The 15,420-nt window shown below is 51.2% G+C and overlaps 7 protein-coding genes across 7 annotated transcripts; 4 read left to right on the plus strand and 3 right to left on the minus strand.

Moving 5' to 3' along the window:
- Positions 1 to 63: 63 nt before the first annotated feature.
- On the minus strand, positions 64 to 939 carry lvr-4 (Levodione reductase; the record flags this gene model as incomplete). Its single annotated transcript, XM_032025480.1, has 3 exons — positions 64 to 464; positions 522 to 810; positions 871 to 939. The coding sequence occupies 3 exons, from the start codon at positions 937 to 939 to the stop codon at positions 64 to 66; spliced, it is 759 nt and encodes a 252-aa protein (XP_031877906.1).
- An 863-nt stretch (positions 940 to 1,802) lies between these two features.
- qa-y-6 (Quinate permease) lies at positions 1,803 to 3,547 on the plus strand (the record flags this gene model as incomplete). The annotated part of the gene is made up of 3 exons (XM_032025481.1): positions 1,803 to 1,901; positions 1,967 to 2,243; positions 2,301 to 3,547. The coding sequence occupies 3 exons, from the start codon at positions 1,803 to 1,805 to the stop codon at positions 3,545 to 3,547; spliced, it is 1,623 nt and encodes a 540-aa protein (XP_031877905.1).
- Positions 3,548 to 3,601: 54 nt separating this feature from the next.
- On the minus strand, positions 3,602 to 6,057 carry uaY-11 (Positive regulator of purine utilization; the record flags this gene model as incomplete). The annotated part of the gene is made up of 6 exons (XM_032025483.1): positions 3,602 to 4,540; positions 4,609 to 4,807; positions 4,867 to 5,045; positions 5,097 to 5,797; positions 5,857 to 5,905; positions 5,959 to 6,057. The coding sequence occupies 6 exons, from the start codon at positions 6,055 to 6,057 to the stop codon at positions 3,602 to 3,604; spliced, it is 2,166 nt and encodes a 721-aa protein (XP_031877911.1).
- Positions 6,058 to 8,055: 1,998 nt separating this feature from the next.
- On the plus strand, positions 8,056 to 9,508 carry CGGC5_v009843 (uncharacterized protein; the record flags this gene model as incomplete). The annotated part of the gene is made up of 5 exons (XM_032025484.1): positions 8,056 to 8,292; positions 8,344 to 8,713; positions 8,768 to 8,885; positions 8,947 to 9,011; positions 9,066 to 9,508. 5 exons carry the CDS (start codon positions 8,056 to 8,058, stop codon positions 9,506 to 9,508), a joined length of 1,233 nt encoding a protein of 410 aa, XP_031877888.1.
- A 1,143-nt stretch (positions 9,509 to 10,651) lies between these two features.
- Mutanase-4 (Mutanase) lies at positions 10,652 to 12,244 on the plus strand (the record flags this gene model as incomplete). The annotated part of the gene is made up of 4 exons (XM_032025485.1): positions 10,652 to 10,828; positions 10,885 to 11,118; positions 11,172 to 11,576; positions 11,630 to 12,244. 4 exons carry the CDS (start codon positions 10,652 to 10,654, stop codon positions 12,242 to 12,244), a joined length of 1,431 nt encoding a protein of 476 aa, XP_031877889.1.
- A 624-nt stretch (positions 12,245 to 12,868) lies between these two features.
- atnD-5 (Short chain dehydrogenase atnD) lies at positions 12,869 to 13,462 on the minus strand (the record flags this gene model as incomplete). The annotated part of the gene is made up of 1 exon (XM_032025486.2): positions 12,869 to 13,462. The coding sequence occupies one exon, from the start codon at positions 13,460 to 13,462 to the stop codon at positions 12,869 to 12,871; it is 594 nt and encodes a 197-aa protein (XP_031877912.2).
- Positions 13,463 to 14,310: 848 nt separating this feature from the next.
- On the plus strand, positions 14,311 to 15,300 carry roqN-1 (Glandicoline B O-methyltransferase roqN; the record flags this gene model as incomplete). The annotated part of the gene is made up of 1 exon (XM_032025487.1): positions 14,311 to 15,300. The coding sequence occupies one exon, from the start codon at positions 14,311 to 14,313 to the stop codon at positions 15,298 to 15,300; it is 990 nt and encodes a 329-aa protein (XP_031877913.1).
- Positions 15,301 to 15,420: the final 120 nt, after the last annotated feature.

Here is a 15,420-nt window from a genome sequence, read left to right on the forward strand (position 1 = left end):
GAACGAATCTAGATTCAAACTGCTGGTCAGAGGGCAAGTGCCTTGAGCATAATATCAGAGCTCCTAAAAACTGACACAACCTCCGTCAATCTTCAAGAAGCCCCCAGTCATAAACTTGGAGTCATCGCTAGCTAAGAACGCCACGACACCCGAAATATCATCAGTCTCGGCAAATCTTCCTAACGGCATACCTTTTCTCAACTCCTCCATCTTTTCTGGGCTCCAAGATGCCTTGAACATTGGTGTGTTAATGCCGCTGGGATGAATGGTGTTTACACGGATGCCCAGCGGCCCGAGCTCTGATGCTGCCGTGAGAGCAAGCCCCCGCAACGCGAACTTTGAGCTCGAGTAGACTATCAATCCTGGGGTGCCTCTCAGACCGGCTATTGACGACGTCAAGATAATGCTTCCTCCAGTGCCCAAATCCTTCATGGCTTTGGCAGTGTGTTTGATGCCCAGGAATGCTGCTATTGTCAGAAAGGTGCGAATATCACCAGGTTGTGGAGATAGAGGATGCATACCAGATTTGACATTGACCTGCATGATTCGATCGTAGGTTTCTTCGGTTGTATCGAAGATGCTCGTCGATGTATAGCTCACTCCGGCGTTGAGGAATGCGCAATCCAAACGTTGAAAATGACTGGCAATCTTTGTTGTATACTGCTCGACAGCCTTCTCAGAAGTGACATCGGCCGTGACTGTCAATATGCGATTCTCAATCGTTTCTCCGGGTATGTTGACCTTGAGCTGCGAGACGGCGCGCTCGAGGGCATCTGAGCTAATGTCCACGAGACCAAGATTTGCACCCTCCTGCAATAATCGTGCAGAGGTTTCCAATCCGATAGAGCCACCTGCACCAGTCACCTATACAACCTTTCCCAGCAGGCGTTGCGACGGAAGATGTGTGGCTGCTGCTTCTTTGGGTACATTTTCCTCCATGTTGGGCAGTGGTCTGGAGCAAGCCGGATACGGAGTGTAGTGATATGAAAGGAGTTTGATAGGAGCTTGGACGGCCGGAGTCTACTGTGGCCGATACAGGATTACCCAAAGACAAGAATTCTTTCTTTCTCGCCATGAAGTAATGCAAGGAGGATAATGATTCAAGCGGGGTGCTTCTCCGCATCGTCAAAGGAATCCAACCCCTCACGGATATAAGTTCTGAAGGAACGGAAATTAGATCCCGAGTACCAACAGTCTCATGTTTGACGGGGTTTAACAGACGATCCATGAGTTTTCGTATCACAAGCGATGCGAGCGACATCGGCGCTGTGTGGGAGTGCGTCGGTTGTAAACCTGGATAGATCCCCGATACTCCCCGGTACTCAACAAAGAGGCTGGGTGTACGGACTGCAGCAGAACCATAAGTGTGTTGGAGACTTGGGGTTACTGAGGATAGAATGTGGGGAATCCAACATCTCGATATGAGCCAATAACAAACATTGCAATCCTTTGACCGTAAGCCAAAGTCGCCGTGAGTTGTTGAAGCCCCTGTGTCTCCCCACGGGGTATCGTTCTAACCCCGCAATCCCCTTGCTATCCCCATGCAGAAACACGCAGGTGAACAGGGAGATTGGATAAGAGTTTCCCCACAGATCCATGGTAGGTATTGCAACTGCCGCCGCTCTACCAGTTTCGATACTCCTGAACTGCAAAGCGCCAGGCGTGAGAAATCGTAGAAGAAGCCTTCCAGGTATAAATGGATAAAAGGATCTCAAGTTTCCTGATGTGCTTGCACCATGTCTGCGCCTTTCTTTGTTCAGTGCTGGAGAGAATCTATCCTCTTGTGGGCTAGAATACGCAAAATGAGGAATATCTTTTCGCTGCAAGATGACCCGGGCTCAGACACCCCGAAAGAAGTCTATGGATATCGCCCGTATCTCCTGGCCTTTTCGGCATCGTGGGTGAGAAACGCTTCGAATGCAGGCGTCAGAGTTGAAGCCAGTGTAACTGATGAATGGCGATACAGGCTTCGGCAATGTATGGGTATGACTCGGCCTTCATCGGTGGCACGATCAATCTTCCGTCTTTCCAAAGGGCATACGGCTTAGGAGACAGCTCGGCTGATCAAATCGCCAATCTCTCGTCCAACATCGTTTCAACATTCCAAGCAGGCGCCTTCTTCGGGTGTATCGCTGGCTTCTTTTCCGCCGAAAGGTTTGGGCGGAAGCCCGTTATCTTGGGCTCAGCTTTCGTCTTCATTATCGGCGTGGTGTTGCAATTGATCGGGAAGATTGGTCTTCTGTGTAAGATAACCTGCTCAGTTTCCGATTATTATTCATCGCTAACGATGCTCGTGGTAGACGGCGGCCGAGCTTTGACTGGACTCGCTATTGGAGCTTCTTCGACATTGATCCCGGTCTACATCGCGGAGTGCTCACCAGCCTTGATCCGTGGCAGGCTTGTCGGCATCTTCGAAATCATGCTGCAGACAGCGCTTGTGTTTGGCTTTTGGGTCAATTATGGCGTGGCACAGAATATCTCTTCACAGGGAAACACGCAATGGCACGTGCCGGTGGCCGTACAGTTTGTCCCTGCCGGCTTGCTCCTCATCACCATGCCCATGTTTTGTTCAGAGTCTCCAAGATGGCTCGTTACCAAGAACAGAAAGACTCAAGCACGAAAGGCTCTGTCTTGGGTTCGAAATCTGCCTGAAGACCACGAGTACATCAGCCGTGAGATCATGCAGATTGAAGTCAGCGTCACTCTTGAGACCGAGGCCAATGGCGGGGAACAGTCCACGTGGAAGGTGTTCCGAGAACTTCTTGTTCCTGGTATCAGGTGGCGTGTGTCCATCGGGGCCCTGCTCATGGTACTTCAGAATCTTACTGGCATTAATGCCATCAACTACTACAGTCCAACCATCTTGCGTTCAATTGGCTTCAGCGGAACTGATGTTGGCCTCCTGGCGACCGGGGTTTACGGCATAGTCAAGATGATGACGACGCTTGTTTTCATGATGTTCTTCGTTGACAAGTTCGGCAGACGACCAGCCCTTCTAATTGGAGCTATTGGGGCAATGGTGGCCATGTTCTATTTGGCGGGCTACTTCGCGTTGTCCGGCTCATTCGAAGTTACAGCTTCAGCAGATGCCGGGGCTCGCACTGCCCTGGCTATGATTTACATTTACGCCATTTTCTACGGCTTCAGCTGGAATGGAATTCCGTGGATCTTCGCCTCCGAGGTGCTGCCCAACCGAGTCCGCACGCTTGGCATGATGATTGCGGTTTGCGCACAGTGGTTGGCGCAGTTCATCGTTGTGTACAGCCTTCCACATATGATCAACAAGATAACCTGGGGAACTTTTCTTTTCTTTGGGGCGTGCACGGTAGTTGCGTTCATCTTTGCGTTTTTGTTTGTTCCGGAGACCAAGGGTGTCCCGTTGGAGGATATGGACATGTTATTGGGAGCTGATGCTCCTCTACTTGCCAGACCGGCTCGCAAAAGGTACTTGGAGGCACGGGATGCTGAATTGAGCAACCTAGTTCTTCACATGTCTCAAGAGAAGGAACAGGTGGAGCAGGAACATGTTGAGGGTGAACAGGTCTAGAGGAAATGGTAACATGGTGCGGCGATCGCCAGATGACTGATCCAAATCTCTTCTTCAAAATTCTCTTACCCCTTGTAGTAAGTTAAGCTGTTGTACCAACCACTCCGACTCTTGAGGTATAGCCATGGGGTCTAAGTCATTGATCCAGTCTTGCATGCCAGAGGGACTGGTGCCAGTCATTGGAACATGACTGTCCATGCTTGGCCCCGGGCCGATCGCTGGTAGTGATGTGGGTCCTGGTTTATGCCCGTCGTTGCAGACCATGGTGATTGTTCGTTGTGACAATGTCTCGAAGATATCGCGGTACGAAGTCGCCAGATTCCACCGTTCGGCGATGATAATCAGAACAGTCGTACAGGCCATGCAGGTCGTCACAACATCGGCCTGCCGAATAGAGTCTCGGACGCGTTTCGACCTCCAGAGGCAGTAGAGATATGTGAGTCCACCGAGAAACAGAATATGAAGGCTTCCCCAGGTGAACTGAACGGAAGAGCTTTGGTATACCCGACGATAGAGAAGGCACATCTCTCGTGCACGAACCGCACACTCCTCCAACGCCCTCTCAGTTGCCTCGATATCATTAACATTGGTTGAGTCGTTGCAGTTAGCAGGGGTATGGCTACCCGGAAGTGCCATCATGTAGTGTCGATACAGAAGCAGGATGGAGTGATCATAAGCCAGCTGAAACCACGATCTTGACGTGAAGACAGATAGCGGATGAGACACGGAGTAGTCAAGTTGGTCGGGGGTATTGACGCGCCATTCATCTAACTCTTGGCGAAGGCTTTCGACAGTTGCCCTCTGGCCGCAGTGATTTCCGCAGCGCCGTATTGACGGAGGATACAGATTATCACTAATCTTTGTCCACAATCGTCGAAGCTTAATAGCATGAACGAAACCCGTCATGAGTGTTGGCGGACCAGTCGGGTTTGTACGGGGGTTGGCCATTAGACCTCCCGATGTAATGTTTTCGTCGTCCATGTCAAGTGGAAGCTAGAGCAGGATTTTGTCAGACACCTCTTGTGACGTACGAGGGAACTAGTGCTTTGTCTATGGCTTACCTCAACATCAATAGAGTCATCAGGAATACCAACTGGCCGACCAAGGGTGAAAGCCACAACTCTGTCGATATCATAGGCCACCCAGAAGCATCTCTTGGACATTTCCTTCGTAAGAGCGTCCGTGTTTTTATGATACTTCTCTGCACTTCGGTGATACCCAAGCTCAATGCAATGGCGGATAGCCATACCAGAAACCTTCCTATAGTGACAGCCAGTCAGCTTCAAGCAAAGTGGAGGAGACTCTGACGATTCACGAACCATAAGCTGACGCCAACTGGCGACCTGATGGAGTAAACCGCACAAGACAGGATAGCCTGTATTGACTCGAGGCTATCGAGATCTAAAACAGCTGCAATATGGTCTAGCGCCATCGAATAGTAAGCTTCGGCAGCATCGTAATGACTCTGACCGAGTACAAGAGAACCAATCGCATAAACCTAGTGTCGATGTAAGCACACGAGGAATCGACGTTTTGCCGAAAAGCTCACCATCAATACGAAAAATAAAGAAACTCCGCTGACGCTACTGATATCACCTTCAAGACTCGCTTTCAAACAGCTCTCTTCCCAGATTTGGAACGTTGGCTTGTGAAGAAAGGGGTATTGAGGGTGAATGTTGTTGAAGTAAGCCTGAGAAAGATTGGCTCTCAAGGTGGGCGACGGCAGCCGCAACGGAACTTCGCGAGGAACCTCGGAGCCCGCACCTTTCGCACGACCCGCATGGCTATGCTGTGAACTACCACCTCTACTTGCAAGACCCATGGTAGCGCTCACAATCCGCGAAAAGGAGACCGCCGAGGATGGCCCGAAGTAGTGAGGCTCTCTGCCAGCGGCGCTGAGACATAGCAAAGCAACTTCCGAGGAGAGCATGTCGACATGGTGATCATCAGCATCTATTGATGGTGCACGCAGTGCCCGAGAGAAGTCCATGTCCTCGAAGGACGATTGCTCGGGCAGGCTTGGGAAAGCCGTTGGCATGTGCATGATGGGCATAGGTTGACTTGTCGAGCCTGTAGGGGGCGGGGCCGAGTGATCGGCATCGTGACCCTCGTTGGGACCGAAGTGGTCGAGAGCCACTTCGGGCCGGACCTGTTGCAAGAGACCTTCCAGATAAGCTACACGGGCCTCAAGGGACTTCATGTAGTCGCGCGGGCGGTGTAAGCCGGTCCCTGGATCTTCGACTAGGCAGTCTATGTGACAGTCAGCCGAACCTGCTCATGTGCCATTGAGGTCTCTTTGAGGGTCTTACCTCTTCCTGTTCTGACGCAGTTCTGGCACTTGGGGCTTTGTCCATCGCACTACGAATGTTAGAAGAAACTAAGGAAACAGGGTGCAGCTTAGGTTAATGAACCTTCAGTTTCTTTTGCTTGCAGCCGATACAAGCCAACATCGTTCGCTCGCCCAGCCGCGGGCGCTTCGCCGTGTGTGTGCTGGCCCTCTGACTGCTCATTGTGAAATGCAGGTGTGAAAGTTCCAGCCAGCAGCAAGGTAAGGTCTCCCGATCAGATCTCCAATGTGGAGAAAGTCAGATATCGCGTGCCTTTCAGCGAGAATCAACGGCTGCGAGTCACCTCTGATCCGATATCGTGGAGTCCGGGGGAATGTGTCAGCAGCGTTTAATATGGCTGATAAGGGGGGTAACAGTGCTCAATGCGCCCACCTCCCCGTGGGCACGCTACCATTATCAAGTGCGGAGACGGTGGAGAGATTCTGCCTACAGTGGTCGTAGCACTATCGGGACTTTCCTGCAGGCTCAGATGACACATTTTATCAGGCAAGTAACCATTGTTAGTGCACTCGGAGGACCCGTTAATCTACCGGTGCTATCCCGGCCGGCATCGGAGGAGTGGGCCGAGGTACGCCGACATCAGCTGTTCAAGAACCGTTGATGTTCTATGTCGGACTTTTGCCCCGAAGATTGGACACATTGACTGTTTGTAACCAAGAATTTTGATGCAAAGAAAAAAAAAACGACGGGTGTGGAAGACAATCCGAACAGGAAAGCCACAAGCCCTGGATGACGACGACCAGTTAAGTCGGGCGGATCTCTCTCCGATGGACAGAGACTACTAAGCCAGCCAACGGTGTTGGGCGGATCGATGGGCGCTATCCTTATTAATAGCTTGTCCGGTTGCAGAAAATGCACCTAAGGAAAACAAGCCCTTTGTTGACAGAGTCAGCAATGAAGAGTCAAATACGAGATGCAGAATGCGGGACGGTGACATGGTCTGCAAGAATGTACAAAGGTCGACACGACTGGACTACAAGGCGTAGAGATGAGCGCATTCTAGTTTCTTGAGTCAAATTCTATAGCTCGTATGAGGAATTCATCTTTTTGTACACTTCGCAGCATTATTCTGATTTGTGCGCTTCAACTCTATTCATTGTAACTAGGAAGTGTTCAAGTCATCAATTAATGCTGCTGATTTGAGAATGGTGTCATGTGACAAGGCATAGTAATCAATATCCTTACAGGAAACGCCATCACTCGTAGCAACGCCCGTCGCACGTCCTTCTGAAGTCGAGAAGTAGGATTCGTGGCTTCAGGTTAGGCATCCTTAGAACCGGAAGGACGGCTGTCAAGCCTCCCATGCGCCCGCATCTCGTTGGAATTACTAGTTGCAAATGTCGCCTGTCGAACGATGCGAGACTTTCTGGTTCTTCAACGGGAACCTCGCTAGCCCTGCATAGTAATCATTGAAGACCGTTTCGGAGACCGACGTTCTCGCTTCTACCGGCTTAACGCGATGTCGCAGGACCGGTTCGACCGGCTCGACCGGACATATTGCTAGCACTAGGTCGGAAGGAAACACGCTCCGTGTTGACAGACTTACAATTACGAAATAGTCTCAGCGCAGTGTTCGCCTCCTTTCATCTCCCCTGTGGCGTCCGGAACCGATTTTAGTGCTGAAGATCAGTCCCGGATAACTGGGACAGGAATACCCGAACGAGCAAATCGTACGTGGAAATGCCGTTTTCGTCCACGACCCAGACCTTTACTTTCCTTCACAGGCTCAGATGCTCCGGTTGTCGAGAGCGTGACGAGGGAACCATACCCTTGGCACGCAAATCAGCTGCACCGCAGACAAGGTTTCCTTTGAGCCAAACAGGAAATCAGATGGAGAGGAATAGACTCACTCTCTGACTCTCGCTAAGCCTCTAGCGTCCACAACCTCGGTGACCTCGACACTCGAGCCCTTCTAGAACAAAGTTTTGAGGTTTCATCTTGTCATTTTGCCCTCCGCATTGAGTGGCGTAATCCAAGAGGATAATGGTCGTCCTTCCCCCTCATCTTCTGCTTACGACCGCCGTCTCCTCATCTCCGACGTTGCATCTCCCTTCGCACGTAACGAAAAACCGCCAAACACAAACCGAACCCGCAATCGACCGTATCGGGCCATGTTACAACAACATCTTCAATGATCGTTCTTCTGCGTCCGCACGCACGATGCACCTGCTTTACAAAGCATTGACCAGTGCCTCGATACCTCCGCTCCCGCTACCGCCGCGTGATTACGCCGACTCGGCCGAGGATGTCGACACGCACAGCATAGGCGGCGTCATCGTCGCGTCCGTCGTGCCCGCGACGGCGATCTCGACGATGTTTGCTCTGTCGCGGCTGTTCGTGAGGGGATGGATTCAAAAGAAAGTGCACTTTGACGACGGAATTCTTCTGGCTGCGGTGGTATGAATGCTCGTCTTCGTGTTATCGGACATTTTTGGCTGAGCATCACAGATATCGGGATGGACATCGACAGCGACGACATTAAAGGCCGTTGCGATTGGCCACGGGAGGCACGTCGCATCGCTGAGCGACCACCAGAAGGAGGAGATTTTGCACTGGACCGTCATGGCCTTCTCCTTCGGCATTTTTGCTCTGATACTGCCTAAAATCGCCGTAGTCGCTCTCATGAACCGACTCCTTCAACCTAAGAGGGGACAGCGCTTATTTCTGTGGGCTCTTGTTGCATTTTGCTCACTAGGCCTGCTTGGAAACGTCCTGGGATTATACACACAATGTTCACCGTCACAAGCTGAGATGTCATTCATGACGAAAGCTTGTCTAGGACCAGATATGGCCGTGGAATATTCAATATCAACTAGTGGTAAGTTAGAAGCTTATTTCATATGGAGACATTGCTAACATGGCGGCCTCTTAGCGATATCTGCGGCAACAAATGCATATCTCGCAGTTTATGTGGCTTTCTCGATACGCAAGCTTCATTTCGCGAGAAGGAAACTATTAGGAGTATTGATATCGATAGTGCTGGGCGCTGTGTAAGTGGTTTTTGAATGAGTCTGCAAGAAATATCCAATTTGCTAACGATGGTTTTCTCAGTGCTTTGATAACTGCAATATTTAAATGCACGAGATTAAAGTCATTAGGTAGCCCGGACTTTACCTGTGAGTTTACTGTTGTCGATTATCCAAGAATGATGTTGTTGACGATCTCTATAGATGACTCCGCCGACCTGGTCATCTGGACAAGTCTCGAGGCCGACGTGGTCATCATTGCTGTGTGCATCCCAGCGATGCAGCCTCTGATCGACCATCTCTTGCCGCATCCGAGCGACGCAAGTACGCTTTCCTCTCACGCCCCGACATCGCCAACATCCTTCACTCCACGCAAGAAGTTATGGAGTATCAGCCACGACCCAGAAGCGGCAAGAGACTGGGACACGGAGATTCAGATCCCAGAGATGATCATGGTCGAGCGAGAATTTGAGATCAATGTTACAAGAAGTGTACACACATGGACGCCAGACACGAACCCGTCGGCAGTGACGGACGATGAGAAGTTCCGGATAGTGAAGGACCAAGGACCGGACGGAACTGTCACGACGACGGTGGTTGTGATGTCGTCGGCACCGGCCGATGTTACGAGATTCCCGCAAGCTTGAAATACCCCCCTATGACGATATGATTACGAATATACACAGATAATGAACATAATAATAGATGCACTCACCTTTGAGCCATGACAATGCCAACAGTGTGTGAGTGAGTGCGAGTGCAAATTGCAGAACAACACCATTTAATGTCCCGAGGCTCCTAGAGCTCGTGATGGTGTACAACGCGAAACACCACGGGAAACGCCAGGTCCAATTCCCGTGGGATGCCGGGAATGAGCATAGAGGTTTCCGGTCCGCTGGCCGCTTAGTCAACTCCACCTCGCCATCAGCCAAGCCCCACAGTGGCTGAAGTCTTCGTGGCTCAGTCGGTAGAGCGTTGGTCTCATATTACTTCAATATGACTCTGTCTGAAGGCAGAGACATCCAAAGGTCGAGAGTTCGAGCCTCTCCGAGGACATCTTTTTTTTGCTGTCCTCCTTTATTTTTCTGTCGAGGTTGCTACCTATCTAGATCTCTCTCTATCTCTGAGGATGGTGCCCTCCCGTCCAGAGAACGTCTATCTCCCATCCCACAAAGGTTGCTTTCACCTAGACCCTAATGCCCTTTAGCCTATTTTACCTTATTCACTTGGTTTCGCTCTCGGATTTCTAGTTTTTTAGATGTTAATCCCGCGTCCACATGTTCTTATCTTCCTCAAACTAAATCGGGGACCTATCCGATGGGCACACGCAAGCCTAAAGCAATTGAATCAGCACCCTTGTAGTGTTCGGCACCCTCTCTTCGTCCGTGTTGCAGAGCCTAAAAAATGACGTAAAATCCATGTGGCCAGCCAGCGAACGACAGGCTCAGCGCACCCTCCCTAATGACTCGCGCCCTGAACACACACTTCCATGTCTCTAAGCTTCGAGACATTGAACTAGATAGACCCGCGGAAAACACCAAGAGGTTTTCTATTGTTGTTACCCAGCGAATTTTCCGAGATGGTGAAGGACATCGAGGCCTCCAAGAGACCGGATAAGACGGGATGCGTGCTAAGGCTCGGTTACGTAGAGATGGGGCTACAAACGACCCTCTCCGGTGGCCAAGATTGAGGCTTCGCCATTCCACGTGTCAATTTAATTGGAGCGGTCAAACGCAGCGCGCGTCACGGCTCGGCGCGGGCAACTTCTCCTCCTCCGAACACACGCGACGATGAAGGCATTTTTCGACAAGGCGAAGAAGAAGATCGAGGCGGAGATCGCGGCCATCACCGGCGACGACGACGAGCCCCGACCGGCGCCACCGCCTCCGGTGCCGACGGACAGCCGGCCGCCGTACCAGCAGGGGCCGCCTCAGGGGTTCGAGCGGGCCGTGTTTGCGCATTTCATGGTGAGCAGACTTTCTGCGATTGAAACTTTGAGGGGCCTTTGCTGACACAGCAACAGTTGAGTAACACCTGCGATTACACCGTGGATGAATACAAGGTCGACATCGGCCTGGCTCAAGAGGCGCATATTGATGGCTTCGTGGTGAACTTTGGAATCCACGAAGAGGCGATCGTGAAGCTCCCTGAGTTCTTCTTCGCGGCTGAGCAGACTGGATTCAAGCTGCTCCTGTCGTTCGACTATGAGGGAGCTGGAGCTTGGCCCAAAGAGAGAGTCATTGAGTTGCTGAATCGGGTGAGTGCACTTCGATAAAGCGCTTCCATGCCACGTGCTGACGTCCACCAAAGTTTGGACCCTCTCCTGCGTACTTCAAGCGCGGATGGCAACCAGTTGTTTCCACCTTTGAGGGAACCGGTAACGCTGCCGACTGGCATGACATCAAGGCCGCGACCGGATGTTTCTTCATGCCCTCGTTCTCGTCAATCGGCGCTGAGAACGCCGTGAACACCGGTGTCACCGATGGTCTCTTCAGTTGGGCAGCATGGCCGCACGGCAACACTCGTAAGATGGATCCCGGCTTGGATGCTTCATACCGTCACTTCTTGGGGAACAGACCGTACATGGTTGCCGTTTCACCGTGGTTCTACACCAACCTCCCAACTTGGAACAAGAACTGGGCTTGGAAGGGCGATGATCTGTGGAACGATCGCTGGAACGAGATTCTTCAAATAAGACCTGAATATGTGCAGATTGTGAGTATCCTTGGAACAGGGAAAGGAAGTACCTATTCTAATGATGATGGCAGATCTCGTGGAACGACTTCGGCGAGTCCCATTACATCGGACCCCTCCACGAAAAGCAATTTGGCGCTTTCGAGTACGGCAAGGCGCCGTTCAACTACGTCAGAGATATGCCTCACGACGGCTGGCGGCTTCTGCTCCCTTTCCTCATCGACCTGTACAAGAACGGCCATGCCATCATCAACCGGGAGGGGGTAGTGACGTGGTACCGCATACACCCCGGCCACGCAGGCGACTGTGGAGGTACCACAGGCAACGCACCGAGTCACGGCCAGGAGTTGCATCATCCGTCGGAGATCATGGAGGACAAGGTTATGTTCTCGGCACTGCTCACCGGGCCCGCTTCGGTGACGGTGAGCATCGGTGGTGTGCCTCAAGAGGCTTCATGGGATGATGATGGAGTACCGAACGGCGGCGTTGGTGTCTACCACGGCAGCGCACCCTTCAACGGTAGACTGGGTGAAGTCGTCGTGACTATTCACAGAGGAGCAGACGTTGTCGCCCAGGTTCATGGCCGGCCAATAACCGAAGAGTGCACAGAAGGTATCAACAACTGGAACGCTTGGGTGGGAGGCTCTCATGCACCGGTTGGTACACACGCTGTCGCGCATTTGGGATAAACATAAGGCACAGTTGCTTGTTAGCGTCTATTCTAAGCCAGATATCATACAATATTGCGTACGGCAACCAATGCCACCGTTCAATGGCGCTCTATACTGATTCATATTGAATATACGATACCGGGGGCAATAGCGTCCAACTTCTCAAGTAATTCTTTCCACAGCTGATTTTGAACCTTGATTCCTTCATCACTCGTAATGAACTTCGACGGTCTGTGTACTGGCAGTCAGTTGAGAACCGAGAGGTGATTTTCTTTTTCTAGACGGGGCGATCTGAGCACTTATCACGTACCTGCCTACTTTGCCGTCATCAAGGTACTGTCCATGCGTTTCTGGTCCGCCTTCAGCAGCTAGAACAAGTGTACGGCTAGCTTCCTCTGGTGCTCTTCCCACCAAGCTAAGCACAACTTTGACAATTTTCCCCTGAAGCCAGCCGAGATTCCGAGTGACTTCCGTGTCAGACAATCCCGGGTTTACCACTGAAACGACGATGTTGCCCAACTTCTCTGACTTGGTGACGTTTTCCGCGAGCTCTCTAGCGAGCTGAAGCTGGGTGACCTTGGAGATGTTGTACCTAAAGTCCTTCATTTTACTGAATTCGCCGATCTGCGTGGCAGGAAGAGTTTACCTCTCAGTCATACGAGCGACTTTCTCCACAGCCAAGTCTTTGAAGATGTGTTCACTCTTGCTCTCGATGAAGTCAACCCTGGCATGGCCGAGTGATCCAACGAAGGTGATGACAGTTTCCTTGTCATATCTCAAGGACGTTTCCCTCATCTTAGGCAATAGCAGTATGCTGAGGAGAAGCGGGCTCACAGCATTGACTGTGATGAGGCTGTCATCCTTTTCTGCTAGTACGAAGTCATACGTCATGATGCCGGCGTTGTTGACCAAGACATCCAGGCGCTCAAGACTGCGGGCATGCTCGGCGAAATTCTGGACACTCGCGTAAGAGCTCAGGTCTAGCTCCCAGACTTCAACGACTCCTTTTGTCTCCGTTGATTCCTCTAGGCGGGTTAAAGCTTCCTTGCCCTTTGGTATGCTTCGCACTGCGAGAATGACTTTGGCTGCTTGGAGGAGGATGAAGTGACGTGCTGCTTGAAGGCCGAGGCCGGTGTTGGACCCGGTGACGATGATAGTTTGGCCGTTAAATTTCTTCGTAGGTACCGGGACCTCGGTGAAGAGCTGAGACTGTAGAAATTCAATAACGCTAGGCATTTTGGAACTTGAACGGCTGTTTTCTTCTTGTCCCTGAGCGGATTATTAAGATGGATATGATGAGAATGTTGTCAACGGTAAGGGATTTGAGATGGCTCTGTGATAGACGAGGTTGTTGGTGGAAGAAAGCCTCGAGGTGATATTGAATCAAGATGAATCGAAAGCTTCACCTTTTAACAGTGTTGCTTATGTCCGTTTGTATTCTTTTAATACTCTCTTGCCATTTGCTCCAAGCTGGGCGGGTTTCCGCCTCGTGATTAAAGGCTTCTTGATCAATCATCCTTTGATTAAAACAATAATTCGCGGCACTATCGTCTAGATCACGGTTCGCGAATAGATAACAGTAAATCACTTGAAGGGAAATATTTGGATACGTTCTCTCGTTGATTTCTATCCTGTACCATCAACGAGGCAACCAAGACCAAGCGCTGAACATAAGTAAACAACCGCCACAGACCTACAACACGCGGAGCTCTCAGATCAACATACTTTCACCCCGACCGTCTCATGATAGCACGCGTGCATCCGCTCGCAAGAATGGATGTCCGACCCCCGACGGAGAGTCCGCGTGGGCACCGGTGCCTTGGGGCACGGTTGTAAGCCGGCGGCGGAACCCGCATTCGTGGCGTCGGCGGAGTCCCGCCGAACCGCGAGAGCTAAAGAGCGGCAGGAAACCACCGCCATCACAAAGGCATCTTTCCACAGAACAAAAATCAAACAATATGACGAATCTATCTCTTTCTTGTCAAGGTATACCACGTCGTCTAATCTGACATGCGTCTGCGTGGGTGGTGTGCCATCAAGGTTCACCCCCGGGCCCCTCTTCGGCGTGCATGAAGTCTCCGAAAATGTTCCGTGCGACAACTTATAATGACGACGACGTTCTTATTCAGCTACAGGCAACCCTTAGCTTCATCATCCATGATCTTGAGGTCCTTGGCCCAGGTTCATTTTCATCCACGATTTCTACGCCTTCCTCGACTTGTCCAGCCGTTTTCATTATCCCGACGATGGCGGACGACACCAGAACGCCCTTGGACCACTTCAATGCGGTAGCCGAGTTCTATGAGAAGAGCACTGGTGGCTGCACGAGAGAGCTCGCTGAGAGGCTCGTCCCGTTACTCAATATCAACAACGACTCCGTGGTTCTTGACAACGCATGCGGCACTGGTATTGTTACCGATGTTATCATGCAGAAGTTCAACAATGGGAAAGGGCCTGTAATCCACGCGGTCGACGGAGCATCCAAGATGGTTGAGCTCGTGGAAGCCAGGTTTCCGGACAACGACCATGTACGAACAGGTGTCATGCCTGGCGAAAGTTTGAAGTTCCCCGATGAGACCTTCACCCACTCAGTCACCAACCTCGGATTCTTGTTCTTCGATGACGCGAAGAAGGGCGCATCTGAGATTTGGCGCACGCTGAAACCTGGCGGTATTGCTGTTGTCACCAATTGGGAGGAGCTCGGATACCTTCCCGTCCTGTGGAAGCTCCAACGTGAGATACGTCCAAAAGAGGAGCCATTCAGCGTGCCTATCAAGCCCGAATGGTTCAAACCCTCTCATACGGAAGAGGTTTTGAGATCTGGTGGGTTTGAAGAGGTTGACCTTCAGGAAATGGTTGTTCACTGGGGCGCGGAGAGTTTAGAGGAGGTCTCGTCGTCAATCGTTCAGATGTTTGGCCCCGCTGTGTTCAAGGACTGGAGCGATGAAGATAAGAGAAAAGCAATGGATATGGTACCGTCAATACTGAAAGACGTTACTGTTTCAGTGAACAGAAACGGCCAGAGTTGTGTTGGTGTCACTATGAAAGCTATCGTTGCTATATGTAAGAAGTAGGAGATGTTCATGGATGGTTCACACATCCCCAAAGAAACCCACAGACCCTCTATCCATCGCGCCAACAAATCATCGCATCATCGAGATCTTCTAGAAATATTATATCGAGCCTATTTTCCT

Source organism: Colletotrichum fructicola (genome assembly GCF_000319635.2).
Source record: "Colletotrichum fructicola Nara gc5 chromosome Unknown KSG_Nara_v1_contig05, whole genome shotgun sequence".
Taxonomy (NCBI): Eukaryota; Fungi; Ascomycota; class Sordariomycetes; order Glomerellales; family Glomerellaceae; genus Colletotrichum; species Colletotrichum fructicola.